This window comes from Anomaloglossus baeobatrachus, chromosome 8 (assembly GCF_048569485.1).
Source record: "Anomaloglossus baeobatrachus isolate aAnoBae1 chromosome 8, aAnoBae1.hap1, whole genome shotgun sequence".
NCBI classification, from domain to species: Eukaryota; Metazoa; Chordata; class Amphibia; order Anura; family Aromobatidae; genus Anomaloglossus; species Anomaloglossus baeobatrachus.
Genome location: NC_134360.1, coordinates 226,500,639 through 226,528,453, shown reverse-complemented (window position 1 = coordinate 226,528,453; position 27,815 = coordinate 226,500,639). Strand labels below are relative to the sequence as shown.

At 43.3% G+C, this 27,815-nt stretch overlaps 1 protein-coding gene across 3 annotated transcripts in view; it reads right to left on the bottom strand.

Annotated features, from left to right (window-relative positions):
* Nucleotides 1–5,485: 5,485 nt before the first annotated feature.
* ERICH3 (glutamate rich 3) overlaps nt 5,486–27,815 on the bottom strand; it is an 87,993-nt gene continuing 65,663 nt past the window's right edge. For all 3 annotated transcript variants that reach the window (XM_075320304.1, XM_075320301.1, XM_075320302.1), the window contains exons 11-15: nt 26,652–26,876; nt 20,054–20,473; nt 12,854–12,976; nt 8,020–11,324; nt 5,486–6,195 (exon numbers count right to left, since the gene is read on the bottom strand). In XM_075320304.1, coding sequence (XP_075176419.1) covers nt 8,053–11,324; nt 12,854–12,976; nt 20,054–20,473; nt 26,652–26,876 — 4,040 coding nt within the window. In that variant the 3' untranslated portion in view covers nt 5,486–6,195; nt 8,020–8,052. The remainder of the gene's footprint in view (nt 6,196–8,019; nt 11,325–12,853; nt 12,977–20,053; nt 20,474–26,651; nt 26,877–27,815) is intronic.

Sequence of the window (27,815 nt, the reverse complement as noted above, 5' to 3'; positions counted from 1 at the left end):
ATCACACTTCTCTATCTGCATCTGATGGAGGAGTCTGGGTTTGGTAATGGAGGACGTTACCCCCTGACTGCATTGTGCCTCTGTACAGATGGTGGGGGAGGACGATGCTCCAGGCTGTTATCAGGGGGTTGGTCTAGGCCTTGTGGTTCCAGTGATGGGAAATCTTGATCTTCAGAGAAAAACATTATGGACAATTGTAGCTTCAGCTTTATGGAAACAGTTTTGGGGAAGATGCTTCTTTGTCCCCCATGACTATGCCCAGTACACAAGGTCCATACAGACATGGAGGGGAGAAGATGACTCCGCACAGAGCCCGGATTCCAGCCCCATCCAACACCACAGAGGTGAACTAGACAGGAGATTGTGAACCTGGCATCTCCCCTACATTTCCTGAAATCCTGTGATTACATTTACAGGTTTACATAGGACTGCCGGTTAACAATAAAAGAAACATGCGACTGACAATTTGGTCCAGTACAGTCCTTGATGGAGATGTCAAAAATGAATAATACATGTTTATAAGTATATGAAATATATGAAATATATTTTTTTAACAAAAAAAAAAGGCCGGACATTATGAGAATGAAAATCATGTATGACAACAATTGTGTTAGACGGAGGAAACATTGTTTTTCGAAAGCCAAATTATCTGGAAGGAAACTTTGAGTTCTCTCTCATCACAGCCCACACTATGGATATCTGGAAAGTGAGAACATCTTGTGTTTGTTCTTTTTTCCATATTGTAATGTCGCTGTTTGGGCACAAGATGTCCCCAGCGTTCTTCTCGATGAGAAATGATGGAGTTTTTGTAGTTTGTATTTTTGGTCCTGATGTGATCTTTTGTGACCGCTGGACGTCTGTCAGATTCGTGTTGTCACTCAGAATCATTTCTGTGATCTCATCGGAGTCTTGAAGATTTATGATCTTTTCAGTCTATTATAATCTTTTACTCTGTTCTGAACTTTTCACAAAGTTTCAATAAATCCTTATGAACATTTTTCTAACCATGTGGTGACATCTGCTGTACATGTAAGGAGATAAATCCCTTTATATACTATGTAGTAAAAGTTTAGCCTCTTAGATGCTGCAGTTCAATAGCAAATGCTGCATCAAAATTAGTGACGGACACCGTCGGTGCAGCCACAGTGGGGCCTGGAGGTTCAGGGGGCCCATGCTCGCCGGTTAAAAATGAAGGCAATCTGGGTTGATGCCTGGACAGATTGCTCCCTGGCCAGATTGCCCTCATCACACGCAGTGTGCCGGGCAGGGAGCGATCCCGCAGCTCCGCACAGTGCAGAGAGCAGAACGCTGGTGTGTGTCCTCTGATCACTGCCCGGCACTTTCTCCATGACACAGGCGCACGCACCTTGATGACGTCAGCACGGCAGTCACGCCTGTGTCATTTGCAAATTTCCCTGGCAGGAGAAGAAGCCTCATCTGAAGTCGGGTGTGCACTGTGCACCGTCCCGGCTTCAGAGAGGCACACTGCGCATGATCGGGGGTGCAGAAGTTGTTTTTCCGATCATATTGATTGCGCCTCTCTGAAGCCGGGACGCGTACACCCGACTTCAGATGAGATTCAATGTAAGTGAACACAGCCACGCACATGCACAAAATTCCCAGAGGCTGCCAGTGACACTGGTTTGTGGAAATCATGTTATTATGCCCACAGGGGTGTGATAGCATGGAAAGAGGGCCAACTAGTCAGGGGAAACAATGCCCCATCGACTAGTCAAGGCCCTAATTAGTATAGAAACATTGCACTTTAATAATCCCTTTTTTAAACATTGAATTTTTTAGTTTAATATTACACAGAAATGATTAGGCAGGAAATTTTGACATACAGATGTGAATGCTGCTGGGTTGGAAGGCATGGGGGACCTGACTGGTTCTCTTTAAAATTAATTGGATGGTGGAGGAGGATGCTAAGTTCCTCATAGCTTCCGCTCCACATTACACTATATGGCCTCATAGCCTCTGCCCCACCCCACAATTCATTATCTGGCCCTCATAGTGTCCGCCCCACCCCACAATTCTTTATATGGCCCTCACAGTGTCCTCCCCACCCTAAAATTCCTTATATGACCCTCATAATGTCCTCCCCACTCCACAATTCATTATATGGCCCTCATAGTGTCTTCCCCACCCCACAATTTATTATATGGCCCTCTGAGTGTCCCTCCCAACCCATAATTTATTATATGGCCTTCAGTATCCCCCTCACCCCACAATTCATTATATGGCCGTCAGTGTCCCCCCATCCCACAATAAATTATGAAGCTAGCAGGGACTTTAATAAATTGTGGGGGGGACACAAGAGAGGAACTAAGGCTATGTGCACAAATTCAGGATTTGCTGCATAAAATTGTGCTGCAAACCCTGATGTGTCAATGGGAAGAAGACTGCATAGTTTTTTACATTTGCTTTTGTTATACATTTTTCTACTCTTATTAGTATGGGTGAAAAAATGCTGCAAAAAATGACATTCTGCAGATCGGAAACTGCTGCAAATCTGAAAGGAAAAAACTGAGCAAAATTTACATGAAATTTCAGTAATCTCACTTCATTTGTTTGTCCTGTAAAATGCTGCGTATTTTCCACTACAAAATCGATCGCAACGTGTGCACACAGGGTTAACATTAATTGGAGTAGAGTCACAGAGACTGATTAGTTTATATTTATTGGGTGCCAGAGATTATAGTTAATGGGGGGCACAGTGCGGCTTATTGTGAATGGTGTGTGGCTAATTGTATAATATATTGTCTGATATATATTTATATTCAGGGGCGCAGTCTGGGGGATTTTGTATTCAGGAGGTAAATGTATGTATACAATATATGACTTTGCTATTTTCAGGGCTGCGGTGATCAGTGTGACAAGACGAGTCGTGGCTAGAAGTGGGCGACATGAAGGTCTGACCAGATGGAGAAGAAACAACAGAAAATAACTAAGCAAATGAGATGTCAGAGGGAAGTAACTTTATGTAAATCTTTATTCTGTACTGTATGACTTGGAGTAATGCTTTTATATGTTAAATCCCTTACGTCACATTCGTGTTCCATGTCCGTGTGTTGCAAAACTTTTCTTTATCAGACGGCACATGGACGCCTAGAGTTTCATAGATTCATTCACATATCTGTGAATATCACAGAGCCGAGAATGAGATCTGTGAGACTCCGAGCATGTGCTGTTCTGGTCCGATTATGAGGAAATGACACCATGGGTCTGTGCGCTGTTTGAGAAAAAAAAAGTCAGGCAGCACACCGACACTGCACACGGATGCAGGAATGTAGCCTTATTTATGTACAGCACCACACATTAGTATTTAGTGCACTCACTATGTAAAGCACTGTCCTTTTAATACATACGGTAGTTTCCCCTGTTACTATGTATAACACTGTCCCTTATTAGCATCCTCTCTACTTATGTATGGCGCTGTCCCTTATTATATAGTGTCCTCTCTTGTTACGTATATCACTGTCTCTTATATAGCATATTCTCGTTATTTTTGTTATTCACAGCGCCCTCTCTGTTACTTAATCCTCTGTTAAAGGAAAACTGAAAAAAGAAAAGGTGGTAATAGGGTAATAGTGTAATGGTTAATAATGTCAGATATGCTCACCTGATGTAGTTGTGAAAATAGTCACAACTGCTATAGAAAGTGTGTAGGTTATGGCTCCAGGAGCACCATGAGGAGATCAGCGTCAGAAGTTCACAGTAGAAGTGGACTCCCGCACTGAAATAGGTCAGCAGTAATGGTTAAATCGTGATTATTACGTGTTTCGAAGAACAAATCTCCTTCCTCAGATAAATCACAGATGTACCAAGATGTGTCCTCCGAAACGCATAATAATCACGATTTAACCATTACTGCTGACCTACTTTATACAACAGCGCGGGAGTCCACTTCTACTTTGAATTTTTGATGCTTACTTAATCCTCTCTTGTTAGATATAAATTGACTGCTGATGGAGCAGTATCTGACCAGAAGACCAGTCCATCAAATCCTCCATCAGAAAATAAGGCTTACCATGTTCCATCAGAAATCATTTATATCTAACAAGAGAGGATGCTATGAAATAAAGAGAGCGCAATAAATAGCAAAAATAAAAAGACAATCCAATATGTAAGGCCCCTTCCACACATCAGTTTTTTGCCATCAGTCAAAATCCGTTGAATTTTGAAATAAACGGATCCAACGACTGATGCCACTAGATCCGTTTTTTTTCATCGACTTGTATTAGCGACTGATTGCGATAGATGACCTCACATTTCATCCGAAAAATGTTTGTCCGTCTGACGGAGACAATGGCCACAGTACTGTGTTTTTGTGTACGTCGAAAAAACGGACAGCGATGGATCATTTGGTAGAATGGAAGCCTATGGGCGCAGGATCCATTGTAACTCGTCAAATGACGGAATCCGGCGACTGATTCCGTTTTTTTTTTAACTGAGCATGCTCCAATATATTATTTAGCCCCCAGCTAGTCGGCTCCATCGCATCAGTTTAGCCACAATCTGCAACGGATCCATCGAGAAAACGAATCGTGACTGATGGCAAAAAACTGATGTATGAAAGGGGCCTAAGGGATGGTGCTGTACATAACAAAAGAGGGCACTATGTAAAATATATATATATATATATATATATATATATATATATATATACAGGGTGGTGCAAAAGTAGGTGGACAGTATAGGGTGCTTTACACGCTGCGACATCGCTAACGATATATCGTTGGGGTCACGGTGTTTGTGTCGCACATCCGGCGTCGTTAGCGACATCGCAGCGTGTGACTAAAAGGATCAACGATCGCACAAACGTCAAGAATCGATGATCGTTGACATGTCGCTCCTTTTCATATCGGTGATGCTGCATGCCGCTGGTTGTTCGTCGTTCCTGCGGCGTCACACATCGCTATGTGTGACACCGCAAGAGCGATGAACATCTCCTTACCTGCGTCCACCAGCAATGAGGAAGGAAGGAGGTGGGCGGCATTTTCCAGCCGCTCATCTCCGCCCCTCCTCTTCTATTGGACGGCCATTTTGTGACGTCGCTGTGACGCCGAACACAACTCCCCCTTGAAGGAGGGATTGTTCGGCAGCAACAGCGACGTCGCAGAACAGGTATGTGCGTGTGACGCTGCCGTAGCGATAATGTCCGTTACGGCAGCGATCACCACATATCGCACCAACGACGGGGGCGGGTTCTATCGCTCGCGACATCGCTAGCAATGTCGAAGAGTGTAAAGCACCCTTATGTGGGTTATCAAACATGGTGTAAAGTGAAACTGACTCAGTTGCCCTTAGCAACCAATCAGATCCTACCTTTCGTTCTTCACAGACTCTTTGGAAAATGAAAGGTGGAATCTGATTGGTTGCTAAGGGCAACTGAGTCAGTTTCACTTTACACCATGTTTGATTACCCTATTACACATAGTGTCCACCTACTTTTGGACCACCCTGTATATATATATCTGCTACTTTCTTGCCATAAAAGAAGGGGGGGGCCAGGCACAATTTCTTGTACGTACAGGGTCCCCAAGCTGTCAGTGTCCGCCCCTGATAGTTCTTATCCACAATGTAAAGTGTTACAGCAATTTTATTATCTCCAAATGTATTTAGTTTTTTAATGTTGTTAATGTGGTCACAGAAATGTGTAGAAACATTCAGGAAGAAAATGTAAAATAAAATGTATAGATCAAATCTGCTAATATAATATCAATTTTTAATTCGCGCAATTTCCAAAAGGGTTGCTTCTTTTGATTTTGCTGGAAGCAGATACTGCATGATCTGACTTTTTAGATTATCCATCTTAAATATTATTCTGATGATATAATGATAATAATAATAATAATAATAAATTCAATAAATACTTCTTCATTTATTCCTTTGTTTTTTTTTTAATTTGACCCTGATGTAGATTAATTATAGAAAAACACGAGTATGTGTAAACATATAGAAAGTGCGTTGCTTTGAGGCTGTGGTTTCATACAAAGAAAGCAGAATTTAAATATATAATTTCTTGGATTTTCTGTAAACAGAGCCATCTAAAAAGATGTAATAAAAATAGATATTTTTCTTGTTGCACTTTTTCCATCTGTATAGTAAAAGTTGAGTTCACAAAAAAACACCACACATGGATCCTCCGTTCTTTTTTTTTTTTTTTCCATCCCGATGGTTTTGCTTTTGAAACTGCAGATAAAAGAATAATAATTTTAGACATATATTTCAGGAAAATATAGAAAACATAATAAATAAAAGCCTTTTTCCACATTAAAAAAAAGTGTTGGTTATGCAAATATTGTTAAATATATACATATATCTATCTATCTATATATATATATATATATATATATATATATATATACATATACATATACAAACAGAAGATGAATGATGACATTCTGTTAGTCTTTTGCCACAACTAGAGGGAGCATAGGAACTTAATGGATAATTGAGCTGAATATATAGACTATGCACTATGCTCCTCCCAGTGGCGGCTGCAGACGACCAGGATTTACTTCCTCTTTGCAGGAGATGTGACTAAAGGGTGCTTTACACGCAGCAACATCGCTAGTGATGTCGCTGGTGAAAGCACCCGCCCCCGTCACTTGTGCGTCACGGGTAAATCACTGCCCGTGACGCACAACATCGCTAAGCCCCGTCACACGGACTTACCTGCCTATTGACGTCGCTGTGGCCAGCGAACCCCTCCTTTCTAAGGGGGCGGTTCGTGCGGCGTCACAGCGGCATCACTAAGAGGCCACCCAATAGAAGCGGAGGGGCAGAGATGAGCGGGCCGAACATCCCGCCCACCTCCTTCCTTCCTCATTGCGGGCGGCCGCAGGTACGGTGATGTTCCTCGTTCCTGCGGTGTCACACATAGCGATGTGTGCTGCCACAGGAACAACGAACAACCTATGTCCTGCAACAGTAACGATAATCTGGAAAGGAACTACGTGTCAACGATCAATGATTAGGTGAGTAATTTTGATCGTTAACGGACGTTCAACGATGTCGCTAACGAGGCCGGATGTGCGTCACGAATTCAGTGACCCCCAACGACATCTCGTTAGCGATGTCGCTGCGTGTGAAGCCCGCTTAAATTAAAGGTGTGGTCCACTCCAGTTACACTTATGGCATATCCATAGGATACGTTATCAATACCAGATAGGTGTGGTTCTGACATCTCTAATTCCCAGCTGTTCTCACCACTAGTGCTGGCCAACTGTAACCGGTGTATAGTGCTGGAACAGCACACTGCAAATGGTGTATTGAGCTGGAACAGCATAGCTCCGTACATGTGGTCGTCCCGGGTACTGCAACCCATATCCTAAGAAAAGGTCATCAGTAAGACTTTAATGCTGTATACGTTATTAAATGGTTGCAATCGATTGCTGGGGTCCTCATTAGTGTTGAGCGAGTAGTTAACTATTCGTACTCGCTATGCTGTTAGCGAGTCCTGTCCACTACTCGCATGTTCGTTACGAGTAGCGGGCGTAATGTAAGTCAATGGGAAATACTCGCTAAGTAGCGAGTAGCCCGAAAGCCATACTTTTCGTGCGAGTAGCGAATAGTACAGCTTTCGGGTTACTCGCTACATAGCGAGTATTTCCCATTGACTTACATTGCACCTGCTACTTGTAATGAATATGCGAGCAGCGGACAGTACTCGATAACAGCATAGCGAGTACGAATAGTTAACTACTCGCTCAACACTAGTCCTCATCTATCGAGGAAATGGGGGGTCACCGACCAACCCCTGACTATTCCTGTGCATGGCATGATCCACTCAGTAACTGTACATAAAAATCCTGTTTCCATTGAAGTCTATGGGAATTATGCTCATATTTTTCCATAAAATCTATAAACTTTCATTGAAAGGGTCAAGTGTAAGCGAGAAAGGTAGTGGTCCCTGGTGCGACATCTCTAACCTTTAATGTGACAATGGATGGGTTTTCTACAGTAATTCAGACAACCTATAACATTTTCGATTGTAAATACTTAAATACTCACTTAAAATTCTTCACACCTTGTCTTCTCCATTTTTTATTCTTCCGTCATTTGTACCACGTTGGTCATTTCTTCTCCAGATCCAGTCAGTGCAGGAAACATTTCAGTGCCAGATTCTTCCACCACATTGTGGTTACTAATGTCGGTCTCATTGTGCAATGTCTCCTCTGGCTCCATCGGTGGTGTGAATTCCTGAACTTTATCCATTGTCTCCTCTTGAGGTAGATCTTGGGGATTATCTTTAAGTTCTTCACTTGTCACTGTCAAATCAAGACCTTCATCAAGCTCCTTCTTAGTACTGTTGTCTTCTATAGCGGTAGATCCTTCAGCTCCCTCTTCATTTTTCAATTCATCGGGTCTATTGTTTGGTTGTGTATCATCATCTTCATTACTTATAGGTTCTACTAAAGTGATTGTGTGCTCAACACCTACATCCTCCATTATTTCACCTTTATTCTCACTCTCAATATTCACATCACACAAAGGGCTTTTATTACCTCCTGAGGCATCTTCTCCCACCAGACTTACTACGTTACGTGTTTCTTCTTTTTCATTACTAGTTGGATCTACTTTCTCCATAGCTGTAGAACTTGGAGAATTTTCAAGCTTTACAACTTCAGAAACATCTTCATGGTCCACACTGATACCAATAGATGAAACATCCTTCTCAGCTGGGACCTCACCAGGTGCATCATTATTCTCACCAGTCCCATCACCAGGTGCATCATTATTCTCACCAGTCCCATCACCAGGTGCAACTTCTTTCTCACCAGTCCCATCACCAGGTGCATCATTATTCTCACCAGTCCCATCACCAGGTGCAACTTCTTTCTCAGCAGTCCCATCACCAGGTGCATCATTATTCTCACCAGTCCCATCACCAGGTGCAACTTCTTTCTCAGCAGTCCCATCACCAGGTGCAACTTCTTTCTCAGCAGACCCATCACCAGGTGCAACTTCCTTCTCAGCAGTCCCTTCACCAGGTGCAACTTCTTTCTCAGCAGTCCCATCACCAGGTGCAACTTCTTTCTCAGCAGTCCCATCACCAAGTGCACCTTCATTCTCAGCAGTCCCATCACCAAGTGCACCTTCATTCTCAGCAGTCCCATCACAAGGTGCAACTTCATTCTCAGCAGTCCCATCACCAGGTGCATCTTCTTTCTCAGCAGTCACTTCACCAGCTGCATCTTCTTTCTCAGCAGTCACTTCACCAGCTGCATCTTCTTTCTCAGCAGTCAGATCACCAGATGCATCTTCTTTCTCAGCAGTCCCATCAACAGATGCATCTTTCTCAGCAGTTCCTTCACTAGGTCTATCTTCTTTCTCAGCTGTCAAATCATTGGGTACATCTTCTTTCTCAACAGTCTCATCACTAGGTGCATCTTCATTCTCAGCAATCCCAACAACAGGTGCATCTTTATTCTCAGCGGCCCCATGACTGGGAGCATCTTCTTTCTCAACAGTCCCATCACCAGCTGCATCTTCTTTCTCAGCAGTCACTTCACTAGGTGCATTTTCATTCTCATCCATCACTTCACCAGGTGCATCTTCTTTCTCATCAGTTCCTTCACCAGTTACATCTTCTTTTTCCACCATCACTTCACCAGCTGCATCTTCATTCTTCGTCGTCCCATCACCAGGTACATCTTCTTTCTCAGGCATCCCATCACCAGGTACATCTTCTTTCTCAGGCATCCCATCACCAGGTGCATCTTCTTTCTCCACAGTTCCATCACCTGGTGCTTCTTTATTTTCTGCAGTACCATCACAATATGTATCTTCTTTCTCAGAAGTTCCTTCACCAGGTGCATCTTTATTCTCAGCAGTCCCATCACCAGGTGTATCTTCTTTCTCAGCAGTCCCTTCATCAGGTGCATCTTCTTTCCCAGCAGTCCCTTCACCAGGGGCATCTTCTTTCTCAGCAGTCCCATCACCAGGTGCATCTTCTTTCTCAGCAGTCCCATCACCAGGTGCAACTTCTTTCTCAGCAGTCCCATCACCAGGTGCAACTTCTTTCTCAGCAGTCCCTTCACCAGATGCATCTTCTTTCTCAGAAGTTCCTTCACCAGGTGCATCTTCTTTCTCAGCAGTCCCATCACCAGGTGCAACTTCTTTCTCAGCAGTCCCTTCACCAGATGCATCTTTCTCAGCAGTCCCATCACCAGGTGCATCTTCTTTCTCAGCAGTCCCTTCATCAGGTGCATCTTCTTTCTCAGCAGTCGCTTCATCAGGTGCATCTTCTTTCTCAGCAGTCCCTTCATTAGGTGTATCTTTTTTCTCAGCAGTCACTTCATCAGATGCATCTTCTTTTTCAGCCATAACTTCATTTGGTGCATCTTTATTCATAGCAGTACCATCACCAGCTGCATCTTCTTTCTCAGCAGTCACTTCACCAGCTGCATCTTCTTTCTCAGCAGTCACTTCACCAGCTGCATCTTCTTTCTCAGCAGTCACTTCACCAGCTGCATCTTCTTTCTCAGCAGTCACTTCACCAGCTGCATCTTCTTTCTCAGCAGTCACTTCACCAGCTGCATCTTCTTTTTCAGCAGTCACATCCCCAGATGCATCTTCTTTCTCAGCAGTCACATCCCCAGATGCATCTTCTTTCTCAGCAGTCACATCCCCAGATGCATCTTCTTTCTCAGCAGTCACATCCCCAGATGCATCTTCTTTCTCATCCATCACTTCATCAGGTGCATCTTCTTTCTCAGCAGTCCCATCACCAGGTGCATAATCGACGTCAGCTGTTTCATCACCAGGTGCATCTGCTTTCTCAGCCATCCCATCACCCGGTGCATCTTCTTCCTCCACAGTGCCTTTTTCAGGTATATCTTCTTTCTCCACAATGCCATCACCAGGTACATCTTCTGTCTCAGCCGTTCCATCACCAGGAACATCTTCTATCTCAGCAGACCCATCACCCGGTGCATCTTCTTTCTCCACAGTCCCTTCTTCAGGTGTATCTTCCTTCTCCACAGTCCCATCACCAGATGAATCTTCTTTCTCAGTCGTCCCGTCATCAGGCACATCTTCTATCTCAGCCGTTCTATCACCACATGCATCTTCTTTCTTAGGATCGCATGTCTCCTCAAAAATCTCATGTGACTTCTCTTCACACACATTGCTGCTTTCATCAGGTTCATCTTTAGGGTTTTCGCCCTGCACTGCCTGGGATGTACTTTCAGTCAGCATTTCTTCATGTGTTGAGGGATCCAACACAATCATCTGTTCTTGGTCATTTCCCAGTTCCTCTGGTTCTTGCTGAAGGACTTTATCAGGTGAATCGTGTAACATAGGGCTCTCCAAGTCTGTGAAATACAGATCACATCATTACTGTACATATCAATGAGAGACTCTAGTCAACTGCACTCCAAAATAATGGGCAATGGTCCAGTTGGACAACAATAGCTCCATTTTTTGGGGAAGTCCAAGGACTACACCCTTAGAAGCAATATTGGAGCATGTAAGCCATTTCGGTCTAAATTTTTATTGGCTTTACTAATAACTATCATAGGCCACCATGAACTTTTTCACTTTTTAGGCATTGCATGGTGGAATATTAGGGGTACTGAATGGCAGTTGTAAGTGCAGAATATCTGGCAGGTTTATATAGGCACTGTATGACATTACTATTTGGATATAGAAGCACATTTCTATTTAAGCACTTAATGGGGCTATTATTTTTTGGATTGTGTGGCCATTGTATTCAACTACTTTTTTTTAGTAATGTATGGTGATATACATACAGTGTGTCCACCATATCCTGTCCACCGCCATTAGCTTGAGAACGGCGGCAGCTATAGGTATAGAAGTGGTGTCTAGGTATAGTAAAGTAGCCATGCGCTATGCAATGAAACCACCTATAGCGCCACCTGGTGGAAAACAATGGAGTTAGCATTTTTATCTCGAAAACGGAATGAGATAGAGGAAAAAAAAGTGAATTAAAAAATTGTAGGGTATCATCAATTCAATACGAATCGACACCTTGCATACAGAAGTGCTATGATTATAATGTGTAAAACTCACAAGGCTGCGGACGTGAAGCAATACCTCATGGAGACCTTCCTACAAGTCATTGGGAATGGTGGCTGTGTGGAGTGGCCTCCACGCTCACCTGACCTGACCCCATTGGACTTCTTTCTGTGAGGTCACATCAAACAGCAGGTGTATGCGACCCCTCCACCAACATTGCAGGACCTACGACGACGTATCACAGATGCTTGTGCAAACGTGTCACCTACCATATTGCACAACGTGCAGCAAGATACAGTATGCTGTCCAGAGTCCAGATGTGCATTGCAGCTGACGGGGGCCACTGAGCATCAAAGTTAAATGAGCGCCATATGCGTGACCAGCATTCAATGTTTTGGGGGGGGTCATGGGTTTCCTATCATAGCATTTCTGTATGCAAGGTGTCGATTCGTATTGAATTGATGATGCCCTACAATTGTTTAATTCACTTTTGTTATCTATCTCGTTCCGTTTTTGAGATAAAAATTCTAACTCCGTTGTTTCCCACCAGGTGGCGCTATATGTGGTTTCATTGCGTAGCGCATGGCTACTTTACTATACCTAGACACCACTTCTATGCCTATAGCTGCCGCCGTTCTCAAGTTAATGGCGGTGGACAGGATATGGGTGGACACACTGTATATAAACAACTATACCTAAGCATAACTACCATGGAAATGGGTCTGTTAGCAGGGGAGGGAGTCCCAGACCCACCAAAGTCTATGAGGTGATATTGGTCATTGTGGAGTGGTCGTGCTGTAGCGCCCCCTTTGTGACATGTTCCCCTACTACACCAGGATTGCTAAGAATAAACACTTGATCTTACTTGTCCTTTTGCCTTTAAAATTGTCCTCTTCATCTGTACTGGAGTCACTGGGTTCGGGCTCAGAATCCAGACTGGGTTTATTGTCAATGGCCTCTGCTATCTTTTCCTGGACTGATTTGCAGTCTTTAAGAAAAAATAGCAAATTCACAGGAGGCAAAAGGATGAGAAGAGAATCGATCGGGGGAAATGCACGTGATGCACAGAGCCAGAAGCATAGAAGGAGAGCTGCGGGGGGCGTGCATCCATGCAGGGGGGGGAAGCAAAAGCCAATTCATGCACAAACCATGCGCGGGAATCTCCAGGATCATCGCCATCCCCTGCGGACGCGTGCTGATTCATATGATTGACTTTGTTTTATATAAATATTATATCATTTGGTGTATTGAGGAGGTCCTGAAATCAACATCTCCTAAAGGGCTATCAATAATAAGAGAGAACTGTGAAGAGATCAATATAAAAGATAGTTGCAAAAGTCTTCATACCCTTTAAAAGTAAGCTGCTGTAAAATGAGAGTCGGGTAAGTGACATCGCAGTGCATTTCACCGCTATCGTACGCACGAAACACAGCTGCACTAAGAGGCTTTTATTTCATTGACCTTTTAGTATTTCAGGGAAAACACCGACAGTTACAAAATTGTCGCTCCAGTTCTATTATCTTTCTCCAAAAAATAAGCCTCGTCCTCTGTAGAAATCTTTTCTCCAAGTACACAATACAGATCTATCAGTAATAGTTTACACACATCTCTATGATGTCCTGCAGTCCTATGTAAACCCATAGACCGTAATGACATCATGATATTGCAATTAGTTGTAGCAACTAATAGACTATTATTATATGATATACAATGTGTCCACCCATATCCTGTCCACCGCCATTAACTTGAGAACGGCGGCAGCTATAGGCATAGAAGTGGTGTCTAGGTATAGTAAAGTAGCCATGCGCTATGCAATGAAACCACCTATAGCGCCACCTGGTGGAAAACAACGGAGTTAGCATTTTATCTCGAAAACATAACGAGGTAGAGAAAAAAAGGGAATTACAAAATTGTAGGGCATCATCAATTCAATACGAATTGATACCTTGCATACAGAAATGCTATGATATGAAACTCATGAAACCCCCCCCCAAACATTGAATGCTGGTCACGCATATGGCGCTCATTTAACGTTGATGCTCAAAGTGGCCACCGTCAGCTGCAATGCACATCTGGACTCTGCACAGCATACTGTATCTTGCTGCACGTTGTGCAATATGGTAGGTGACACGTTTGCACAAGCATCTGTGATACGTCGTCGTAGGTCCTGCAATGTTGGTGGAGGGGTCGCATACACCTGCTGTTTGATGTGACCTCACAGAAAGAAGTGCAATGGGGTCAGGTCAGGTGAGCGTGGAGGCCACTCCACACAGCCACCATACCCAATGACTTGTAGGAAGGTCTCCATGAGGAATAGCTTCCCATCCGCAGCCTTGTGAGTTTTACACGTTCTTATCATAGCATTTCTGTATGCAAGGTGTCAATTCGTATTGAATTGATGCTGCCCTACAATTTTGTAATCCACTTTTTTTCTCCATCTCGTTCCGTTTTCGAGATAAAAATCCTAACTCCGTTGTTTTCCACCAAGTGGCGCTATAGGTGGTTTCATTGCGTAGCGCATGGCTACTTTACTATACCTAGACACCACTTCTATGCCTATAGCTGCCGCCGTTCTCAAGTTAAAGGGTGCACACTGTATAGCGGTATACGGACATGAGTATCTGCCCCTTTACTTTGACTTTTGAAGTATTCACCAGACAGCTACCACCTTCTCTGTCATTTCCACAGACATTACATATCAAAACCTGGAGGTGATAAGCGGCCAACAGAGGCTAAACAGCCCCTTATATCTGGGGAAACAAGAATGAAATCCATTTTGCCAAGGGATTATTAGGCAGTAGTATTAATCCCACATGAGACCCAAATCCAATCAATGCTGGCTTCCTTCTCCCTGCCTTCGGACCAAACGCATTAATCAACAAGAAGTGAGCACCGCGACTGATCTCACTTCCTGTTGATTAAGTAATTTGGTCCAAAGGCAGGGAGAAGGAAGCCAGCATTGATTGGATGTGGGGCTCGTGTGACGTCACAACCCCATGTGAGTCCCCGTACCGCGAGGCACGGCTCTGCTGGAACGGCGCCTGTATGGGAGGTGAGTGTAGGCTTTATTATTTTACCTGGGATAAACATGACTCAAAATGGGTTGTCCTAGTCGTGTACAACCCCTTTAATTAAACAGCTCCTAACTGTGTGTATACAGTTCCTAGGCCGACCTATGTATCACTATGTTTACAGACTACAAATACACCCTGTGTGTAGTCTGCTTTTGTACTTCTGTGTTATCAGAATGTGTGAACTTAGCTTAAAGCTGAATTCACTTGGTATGTGCAGTCATGGCCGAAAATGTTGGCACCCCTAAAACTGTTCCAGAAAATGAAGTATTTCCCCCAGAAAATTATTGCAGTAAAACATGTTTTGTTATACACACGTTTATTTCCTTTATGTGTATTGCAACAATGAAAAATAAAAACAGAGCAAAATAAAAATGCAAATTGAGTATAATTTCACAGAAAACCCAAAAATGGAACAGACAAAATTGTTTGCACCTTTCCAAAATTGTGGGTAAAAAAAAATACTTTGTTTCAAACATGTGATAATCTTTCAAACTCACCTGTGGCAAGTAACAGGTGTGGGCAATATGAAAATCACACCTGAAACCAGATAAAAAGGGGAGAAGTTGACTCAGTCTTTGCATTGTGTGCCACACTAAGCATGGGGAACAGAAAGAGGAGAAGAGAACTGTCTGAGGATTTCAGATCCAAACCTGTTGAAAAATATCAACAATCTCAAAGTTACAAGTCCATCTCCAGAGATCTTGATGTTCATTTGCCTACGGTGCACAACATAATCCAGAAGTTTACAACCCATGGCACTGCAGCTAATCTCCCTGGATGTGCACGGCAGAGAAAAATTGGTGAAAGATTGCAACGTAGGATTGTCTGGATGGTGGACAAGCCGCCCCAATCAAGTTCCAAAGAAATTCCAGCCTTCCTGCAGGCTCAGGGGGCATCAGTTAAGAAGAGAATCTGGCACTCAAAGTTAGTAGATGAAGTGAAAGAATTTTTCTATTTTAAGAGGCGTGATATTTTGTGTGGCATCAGTGTCAGTGCAAACTATCTGTCCACACATGAATGAAATGAAACACTGTGGAGGAGACCCAGGAGGACCCCACTGCTGGCACAGAGACAGAAAAAAGCCAAAATGTATGTGAGTAACCAAAATCCTTCTGGGAAAGTAACTTGTGGACACATGAGACCAAGATGGAGCTTTTTAGTAAAGCACATCATTCTATTGTTTACTGAAAATGCAATGAAGCCTAAAGAGAAAAGAACAGAGCACCTACAGTCACATATGGTGGAGGTCAGAGATGTTTTGGGATTGTTTTGCTGCCTCTGGTACTGGGAGCCTTGACTGTGTGCAAGGCATCTTGAAACCTGAAGATTACCATAGGATTTTGGGTGACAATGCAGTGCCTAGTGTCAGAAAGCTGGGTCTGTGTCCTAGGTCATGGGTCTTCCAGCAGAACAAGGACCACAAACACTTCAAGAAGCCCCAGAAATGGATGGAAACAAAGCGCTGGAGAGTTCAGAAGTGGGACAATGAGTCCGGATCTAAGTCCAATTGACACCTGTGGAGAGATCTGAAATTTGCTGTTGGGAAAAGAGAAGACGCCTTCAAATATGAGAGACCTGGAGACATTTATAAAGAAGAGTCTGAGATTCCAGGTGAGAGGAGGAAGAAGCTATGGACGGTGATAGGAGGTGACTGATTGCAGATATTTATTTCAAAGGGCGAGAAACCAAATATTAAGCTGAGGGGAACAACAATTTTGTCTGGCCAATATTTGAAGTTTTATGTGAAATTCTGTCTAATTTGCCTTTCTTTCTCTGTTTTTATTTTTCAGTTGTTCCAATATACACAAAGGAAATAAACATGTGTATAAGAAAACGTGTAAATGCAAACATTTTGTGTGAGAAATACTTCATTTTCTGGAACAATTTCAACTGTATACTGTGTCATTCATATGAAAGGAATGATTGATTTTCAGTTCCAGAAAGCTCTGCAACATAATCTGCTCCTTTAAAAATGGACTTAAAGTGAACCTGTCACCACTTTTTTGGCGTATAAGCTGTGGCCACCACCACCGGGCTCTTATATACAGCATTCTAACATGCTGTATATAAGAGCCCAGGCCTCTGTGAGAACATAAAAAAACACTTTATAATACTCACCTAACGGTCGCTCGGTTGGCCACATGGGCGTCTCCGTTCTCCGGTGCCGGTGCCGCCTCTTTCGGCCATCTTCGTGCTCCTTCTTCTCTAGCCACGGTGCATCACGCGTCCGACGTCATCCACACTCGCCAGCATTCAGGTCCTGAGCAGGGCAGATCAAAGTATTGTAGTGCGCCTGCGCAGGACCGGTGAGTGTGTATGACATAGGACGCATCATGCACACAGGAGTCAGAAGGAGGACGAAGATGACCGAAAGAGGAGGCGCCGGCAACGGAGACGCCAATATGGCCAACCGAGCGACCGGTTTAGGTGAGTGTTTTTTATGTTCTCAAAGCGGCCTCTTATATACAGCATGTTAGAATGCTGTAGATAAGATCCCAGTGGTGGTGGCCGCAGGTTATACGCCAAAAAAGTGGTGACAGGTTCCCTTTAAAAGCATGGGAACATGTTAGGACAAGTGAAAAACTAGTAGACTTGTGTGGAACTGATTGATGAGTCCAGGGGTATAAGTACAGTGGACAAAAAAAGGTTTGTCGCACCTTGGCCTTATCCCAATAGATCTCTTTGCACAATGCGAGAAGACCAATACTGCTAAAGAATCGTGATAGTTGGGAGCACTGTTAGAAGATTTTACATACAGTAATATGATGAATGTTTTTTTGGAATCTTTTACATTTTTAATTTTTTTTTTTTTTTTTTTTAACAGAACACAGAATGTGTTACCTGAAAAACGGATGGCAAGAGAATGGCACGACACTCAATAATTTATTCTGTACATGCTGTATAAATTCACACAAGAAAAATAAGACACAAAAGAGCAAAGAAAGGGAGAAGCGAAACAACGTAGCAACAACACAACAAAGCTGCTGATTACATGACGTCTGCAAAGCAATTTATAAACTGGGAATATGCAAACAAGTGACGAATCCTGAGGCCACGTGCGCACGTAGAGTATCTGGAGAGTTTTTAACCTCCGTATCTGTAGCCAAAATCAGGAGTGGGTGATAAATGCAGAAGTTGTGCTCGTGTTCTTATTATACTTTTCCTCTGATTGTTCCATTCCTGGTTTTGGCTATAAATAGGGAGGTAAAAAGCTCCCCAAATACTCAACGTGTGTACATGACCTAATAGGAAGATTATTTTGGCAATAAAAACAAACATTCTGAAAGAATTTATTTTTCCAAAGATCTTACAATCTACAGTAAATATAAACCAGATTTGCCTTTTCTCTTGTAAGCAACGACGCTCCATACTAAGAATTTTCAATATTACATTCTTGTTGTTTTCACTTAGTTTTCAATTGCAAAAAATATTTGTAATAATTAGAAATTAGATGAGCGAATATTTAAAAATTTGAATTTGCCAAATTTTTCCAGGAAATTTTTTTCACAGAAAAATCTAAAAGTAATCCAAAGCCTCCAACTGCCCTGAAAACCTGGGTGTAGCACTCGGAGGTCTCCTACGACTGTACCCAACCGCTTTCTGGGTCTTTAATGGAAGCAATATGGCCTTAGAAATGCCAAAGTGACCTCAAAATATCCAATGATGGTTAAACGGATTATGACAGCTGTTATCCAACTAGAACACTGCGCCGTCAGACGTTTCATGATACGGAAAATGGAAAAAAATAACGGTCCAAAAATATTTTTATTTGGTGGCAGACACGTGCACATGAAACGTTTTGGAATGGAAATGTATGGAAATTATTTTAATAATATTTTCAGATAATTTTATTCTAAATTGCATGGAGAGGAATAAATATCCTCCAAAAATTAAGTATTACTTACAGCAAAGATGGGCTGCAGTTGTACAATACACAGGCCAAAAACTAATACTCTACCACGATACAGCTAAACCCCCACTAAGTGGAGGCATCACAGGTGCAGGAGGAGCAAATCACACACACGCTTCCATTAAATGGAGGGGGCGATTGCTGGATGATAAAACTGCACACTGATGGCTTGCATAGAGTGATGTTCACACATGCAGATAACAGTCACAAGCCTGCAGCCTATTAGGTGACGCCCATACTGTTAGATCAGGCGGGCTGCCAAGCAGTACTCCATCTGTGCACCATGCAGGGACAGGGACTCTAATATGCAAGGCCCAACAAAAAGGGGCCTGACTGTATCCTGTACAAAAAATTATGAGGTTTTAGTTGGTATTATGGCCAGAATATGGAAGCCTACAACCCTCGTCACGGGAACCCTCCATTTAGTGGGGGTTTAGCTGTATCATGTTAGAGTATTAGTTTTTGGCCTGGGCGATGTACACACCGCAGCCCATCTTTGCTGTAAGTAAATTGCATGGAGTAATAATCTACTGGGAAAAAAATAGCAAAAACAGCAATAAATGCAGTGAAAGTGGATTAGACATTGACTAATTAATTTCTAATGCTGGATTACATATTATATTTTTACGCCATGTTCACATAAGAGTTGGAGGTTTTATCAAATACTTCCCTACACACTTCGTCAAATTTGCCAAAAAAGTACAGACACCATCAAAAGTCAGAAACTTTCCGTGTAACCTCTCGGAGCCCATTGTAGGTTAGTGAAGTTGTTTAGACTCTGCTGATATGAATATGGCCAAATTAGAATGCCCTTTCCTACTGTGTGGGGGTGGTCTACCTACCCAGGTCCCTTATTTATTAACTGAGAATTGACGAATAGGATATTTCAAAATTGATTTTCTAAATCTAACAGCGCTTTGAACGTTTCTTTTTTCATAGAACAATAATCTTTTAAATATTTATTACAAATGAAAGTTGAGAGAATGACCTTCTGCATGCTTGGTCGGGTAGACACACCGGCATCACGGCACAGGTGGCATGCAGGAGCAGTCGCACACCACAGATCACTTCCTATACTCACCACCCTCCTCATCACTTGTGAGCTTACTCTCTAAGTCATCTTCTGCCTCAGACTTGTCCTCGTCATCCATGTCACCTAAGGTTCCACAACCATTTACCTGCTCCTTGTCAGGACTCACACAGTCAGTTTTTTTGTCCCCTTCTGGTCTATCTGACAGGGGTTCATCTACATCATCATGACCTTCAATATTCTCATGATGTGTCTCCAGCACCTCCTTGTCTTCCTCTTCTGGTTCTTCCAGCTCACGGTCCTTGTCATTGATGTCCTCGTCTAGATTAGTTTCGTTTGTTTCCTTCTCTTGGTCCCTAACTGCCTCATGGTGTCCATTTCTTTCTTTATTGTCGTCTTGATCGGAGTCATCTTCACTTGAGGAACGATCTACTGAACTGCTAGATGAAAAGGATTCTCTGCGCTTCCTGTCTACAATGGGGAAGAGAAATGTCAAATCTTAATCAATCTACCAAAATGTGTCAAAGATCTGTAACGTGGAAAATCTTGGGTCACATTATATACAATATTTTCTGATTTAGCACCAGTTCGAGAGTCAACTTTATGGTTTCTTCTCTATAAATACATTTATCACCTATCCATCTGAGCATATGATCCTTTAAGATGTTCTGACAGGAACACCAATGGATCTCAAAATTTGTGTGGTATGGTCAACCCCCAGTCCACTCTAAATGAAAGACAGAGATAGCTGACCTGTCCATGTTTATCTGCCATATCAATCATACCTTTGTGATGATCATCAAAGCATTAAAACATTTTAAAAAACACTGAAGGCAGAACTTGTGTACTGTGTTTTCCCCAAGTATAACTCTGCAGGGGCGGGGCACTGCATTGTTGGTTTGTGTCTTGCTCCACCCCTGAGGTCTTGATTTAGGCATATCAGTTTCATGAGGTCATTTTTTTCTGTAACTTACCTTAAATAGTCAATCAGAATATGGTAACAGACCCATTTTTATGCGATTTACCATGATTTTCACTTTCAATGTGTGTGAAGCATAAAATACACCAGTATTAATTCTCTGCGTCATTTGTCGCATGCCATTTCCAGCTATGATGGGACATTTAATTAATGGGACAATTATAATAAGGAAAGACTTAATCATATAGAAATGCTGATTGTAGAACATGCAGATTTAGTCATCTTAGATTAGAAATTTAGGAAAGCGGCAAGATTGGCTCCCAAATTCCAAGTTAATTAGTGAATACAATCAAAGGCGGATTCTGCCCCTTGATTTCTGATTCCAAACCTTTCTTTGGCGGACCGTTCTGCCGGCGTACTCTATGTTCTCTATAGAGGTTCTGGATTTTTGTCGCAGCCGAGTTCATTTCCTCATCAGCTGTGCTATGTTTTCCTAATTAATATGGAAAATAAAATATCAAAGGAGCCGCCGAGTTCAAAGGAAAGAGAATTTATGTAAGGAAAACTGGGTGGTCGCTGAGCCCTTGATTATTCGATGTGTCAATATCAAGCCCTAAGGATTGCAATAAAGATGGTAATGATGATGAAACTGCAGATACAGTAAGTGATACTACGATGCACAGCATCCGCCAAATAAGAGCCACTCAGTGTAGCATCATACACAGGCTGATACAGGGGCCCCAAATGAGCGACCCTCCTCTATTATATATCGATACCATGATACCACCAGATAATCACTTCAGTGACATCACTGTCATGATGATGTCATTAATGGATATGTAATGTAATAACAAAGGATATACTATGTGTTTTCCATATAGTATAATAGGCCCCATATAGTTCTCCATACAGAATAATGTGCCCCACATAGCCTTCTATACAGAATAATGGGCCCCATATAGCCCTACATACAGAATAATGGACCCCACATAACCCTCGATACAGAATAATGGGCTCCATATAGACCTCCATACAGAATAAGGTGCCCCACATAGTCCTCCATATAGAATAATGTGACCCACATAGCCCTCCATACAGTATAATGGGCCCCACACAGCCCTCCATACAGAATAATAAGCCCCACATAGCCTTCTATACAGAATAATGGGCCCCATATAGCCCTCTACAGTGAATAATGGGCCCCACATAATCCTCCATACACAATAATGTGCCCCACATAGTCATCCATACAGAATAATGGGTGCCACATAGCCCCCCATACAGAATAATGGGACACACATAATCCTCCATACACAATAATATGCTCCCCATAGCCCTCCATACAGAATAATATGCCCCCCATAGCCCTCCATACAGAATAATATGCCCCACATAGCCCTCCATACAGAATAATATGCCCCACATAGCCCTCCATACAGAATAATATGCCCCACATAGCCCTCCATACAGAATAATGTGCTCCACATAGCCCTCCATACAAAATAATGGGCCCCACATAGTCCTCCATACAGAATAATGGTGTCCACATAGCCCTCCATACAGAATAATGTGCCCCACATAGCCCTCCATACAAAATAATGGGCCCCACATAGCCCTCCATACAGAATGTGCCCCACATAGTCCTCCATACAGAATAATGGTGTCCACATAGCCCTCCATACAGAATAATGTGCCCCACATAGTCCACCATACAGAATAATGTGCTCCACATAGCCCTCCATACAGAATAATGTGCTCCACATAGCCCTCCATACAGAATGTGCCCCACATAGTCCTCCATACAGAATAATGTGCCCCACATAGCCCTCCATACAGAATAATGTGCCCCACATAGCCCTCCATACAGAATAATGTGCTCCACATAGCCCTCCATACAAAATAATGTGCCCCACATAGCCCTCCATACAGAATAATGTGCTCCACATAGCCCTCCATACAGAATAATGTGCCCCACATAGCCCTCCATACAGAATAATGTGCCCCACATAGTCCACCATACAGAATAATGTGCTCCACATAGCCCTCCATACAGAATAATGTGCTCCACATAGCCCTCCATACAGAATGTGCCCCACATAGTCCTCCATACAGAATAATGGTGTCCACATAGCCCTCCATACAAAATAATGGGCCCCACATAGCCCTCCATACAGAATAATGGGCCCCACATAGGCCTCCATACAGAATAATGGACCCCACATAGCCCTCCATACAGAATAATGGGCCCCATATAGCCCTCTACAGTGAATAATGGGCCCCACATAATCCTCCATACACAATAATGTGCCCCACATAGTCATCCATACAGAATAATGGGTCCCACATAGCCCTCCATACAGAATAATGGGACACACATAATCCTCCATACACAATAATATGCTCCCCATAGCCCTCCATACAGAATAATATGCCCCCCATAGCCCTCCATACAGAATAATATGCCCCACATAGCCCTCCATACAGAATAATATGCCCCACATAGCCCTCCATACAGAATAATATGCCCCACATAGGCCTCCATACAAAATAATGGGCCCTACATAGCCCTCCATACAGAATAATGTGCCCCACATAGCCCTCCATACAAAATAATGGGCCCCACATAGCCCTCCATACAGAATGTGCCCCACATAGTCCTCCATACAGAATAATGGTGTCCACATAGCCCTCCATACAGAATAATGTGCCCCACATAGTCCACCATACAGAATAATGTGCTCCACATAGCCCTCCATACAGAATAATGTGCTCCACATAGCCCTCCATACAGAATGTGCCCCACATAGTCCTCCATACAGAATAATGGTGTCCACATAGCCCTCCATACAAAATAATGGGCCCCACATAGCCCTCCATACAGAATAATGTGCCCCACATAGCCCTCCATACAGAATAATGTGCTCCACATAGCCCTCCATACAGAATAATGTGCCCCACATAGCCCTCCATACAGAATAATGTGCTCCACATAGCCCTCCATACAGAATAATATGCCCCCCATAGCCCTCCATACAGAATAATATGCCCCACATAGCCCTCCATACAGAATAATATGCCCCACATAGCCCTCCATACAGAATAATGTGCCCCACATAGCCCTCCATACAAAATAATGGGCCCCACATAGCCCTCCATACAGAATGTGCCCCACATAGTCCTCCATACAGAATAATGGTGTCCACATAGCCCTCCATACAGAATAATGTGCCCCACATAGCCCTCCATACAAAATAATGGGCCCCACATAGCCCTCCATACAGAATGTGCCCCACATAGTCCTCCATACAGAATAATGGTGTCCACATAGCCCTCCATACAGAATAATGTGCCCCACATAGTCCACCATACAGAATAATGTGCTCCACATAGCCCTCCATACAGAATAATGTGCTCCACATAGCCCTCCATACAGAATGTGCCCCACATAGTCCTCCATACAGAATAATGTGCCCCACATAGCCCTCCATACAGAATAATGTGCCCCACATAGCCCTCCATACAGAATAATGTGCTCCACATAGCCCTCCATACAAAATAATGTGCCCCACATAGCCCTCCATACAGAATAATGTGCTCCACATAGCCCTCCATACAGAATAATGTGCCCCACATAGCCCTCCATACAGAATAATGTGCCCCACATAGTCCACCATACAGAATAATGTGCTCCACATAGCCCTCCATACAGAATAATGTGCTCCACATAGCCCTCCATACAGAATGTGCCCCACATAGTCCTCCATACAGAATAATGGTGTCCACATAGCCCTCCATACAGAATAATGGGCCCCACATAGGCCTCCATACAGAATAATGGACCCCACATAGCCCTCCATACAGAATAATGGGCCCCATATAGCCCTCTACAGTGAATAATGGGCCCCACATAATCCTCCATACACAATAATGTGCCCCACATAGTCATCCATACAGAATAATGGGTCCCACATAGCCCTCCATACAGAATAATGGGACACACATAATCCTCCATACACAATAATATGCTCCCCATAGCCCTCCATACAGAATAATATGCCCCCCATAGCCCTCCATACAGAATAATATGCCCCACATAGCCCTCCATACAGAATAATATGCCCCACATAGCCCTCCATACAGAATAATATGCCCCACATAGCCCTCCATACAGAATAATGTGCTCCACATAGCCCTCCATACAAAATAATGGGCCCCACATAGCCCTCCATACAGAATAATGTGCCCCACATAGCCCTCCATACAAAATAATGGGCCCCACATAGCCCTCCATACAGAATGTGCCCCACATAGTCCTCCATACAGAATAATGGTGTCCACATAGCCCTCCATACAGAATAATGTGCCCCACATAGTCCACCATACAGAATAATGTGCTCCACATAGCCCTCCATACAGAATAATGTGCTCCACATAGCCCTCCATACAGAATGTGCCCCACATAGTCCTCCATACAGAATAATGGTGTCCACATAGCCCTCCATACAAAATAATGGGCCCCACATAGCCCTCCATACAGAATAATGTGCTCCACATAGTCCTCCATACAGAATAATGGGCCCCACATAGCCCTCCATACAGAATAATGGGCCCCACATAGCCCTCCATACAGAATAATGGGCCCCACATAGGCCTCCATACAGAATAATGGACCCCACATAGCCCTCCATACAGAATAATGTGCCCCACATAGTCCTCCATACAGAATAATGTGCTCCACATATCCCTCCATACAGAATAATATGCCCCACATAGCCCTCCATACAGAATAATGGGCCCCACATAGCCCTCCATACAGAATAATGGGCCCCACATAGTCCTCCATACAGAATAATGTGCCCCACATAGCCCTCCATACAGAATAATGTGCCCCACATAGTCCTCCATACAGAATAATGTGCCCCACATAGCCCTCCATACAGAATAATGTGCCCCACATAGCCCTCCATACAGAATAATGTGCCCCACATAGTCCTCCATACAGAATAATGGGCCCCACATAGCCCTCCATAGACAATAATGGGTCCATAACGGGTCAAGATGCTGACACAGTTTTAAGTGCAATGTGGGGCGCAGGAAATAGGTGCTGGCGTTGCGGGTCTAATATAACCAACCCGCGGGCCAGAGCTTGACATGTATGGATTATGGCGATGCCAACTTGTATAGATATTTATAAGTATTAAAGAAAGTAAAACAATTCTAAACTTTGTCAAAAAAAGGTGATTGTGTCTCCATTTTCTGAGACCGGTATTTTTTTTTACTTTTCCATCCATGGAGCAGTGTGAGGGTTTGATTTTTTGTGTGGCGGGCCGACGCGTCTATTGGTCCCATTTTGGGTACATACAACTTTTTGATTGATATTTATTATGATTTTGGAGGGAGTGATAATGAATGTAAAATGACAATTCTGGTGATTATTTTTTTTCTTCATACTGTCTATTGTAGTGATGCGTCCTATATCGGGAGGACGTTAAATGGAATCTGTCGGGGTAAAATTCCGCCATGTAGTAAGCACATCCCTGTGAAGGGAAACGTTTCCTGAGACGTATAGCCGTCATCCCAAAATTGTTCAAAGAATTAAAGATGCAAATGAAGTTTTTCCTAAAAGGCGCTCCATTAAAGGTATTTTCATTACCCCACCAAGGCCTAACTTTAGGAGACAATTAACCATGAGAAACAGGTGACAGGTGAAATAGTGAGAAAGTAGCTCACCTTGTTTATCCTCGCAGTCGCTGTCCCTTTCATCTACCGCTCTGTCAGAAGCCTCTTGCGTAGCGTTTGATGGCGGCACGCTACTTCTCCTTTCCTGGTTTACATCGTCTTTCTCATCATCCAAGGGAGACATTGACATTTCCTTCTCTTGATCATCTACCCCTTCGCCTTCATTAGGTTTCTCATCAGGTTTATTTTCGTCGAGTTCAAAATCTTCATCATAGTCTTTGGTAAAAAAAAATAAGAAGAAAAAAATCCTCCATATTACACGGTTTGTGGTTCGTTTGAGTTCACAGCCAAAGGCGCTGTCCCTACCTCTCGTATAGGACCGTAATAAAGGACTAATAATATAATATATGGAGATACTGAAATTATATAACAAAATTCTTCTGGTCATACTCTCCATATAACACAATATATACCATAACCCAAGATGCAGCTCACACTAAAGGTACGGTCACACTAAGCGACGCTCCACCGATCCCACCAGATATCTGACCTGGCAGGGATCGCTGGAGCGTCGCTACATGGTCGCTGGTGAGATGTCAAACAGGCAGATCTCCACAGCGATCAGAGATCAGCCTCCAGCCACCTGTGTAACGACGCTGTGCTTCGTAACCATAGTACACATCGGGTTACTAAGCAGAGCGCTTTGCTTATAGTTACCCGATGTGTACCTTGGCTACGTATGCAGGGAGCAGGGAGCCGGGAGCCGGCTTCTAGAAGCTGCCGACGCTGGTAAACAAGGTAAATATCGGGTAGCCAAGCAAAGCCTTTGCTTGGTTACCCGATGTGTACCTTGGTTACCAGCGTCCGCAGAAGCTGGCTCCCTGCACATTCAGATCGTTGCTCTCTCGCTGTCAAACACAGCGATGTGTGCTTCACAGCAGGAGAGCAACAACCAAAAAATGGTCCAGGACATTCAACAACGACCGGCGACCTCACAGCAGGGGCCAGGTTGTTGCTGGATGTCACACATAGCGACATCGCTAGCAAGATCGCTGTTGCGTCACAAAAACCATGACTCAGCAGCGATGTCGCTTAGTGAGACGTGGCCTTTATTAATAAGATCATTAGCAAGTGCCTGGTCGCTTGCTCCCTATCCTCAGACTGTTATATTGATATAATGTACTGTAGGATTGGAAAGGAGATTTAATATTATCA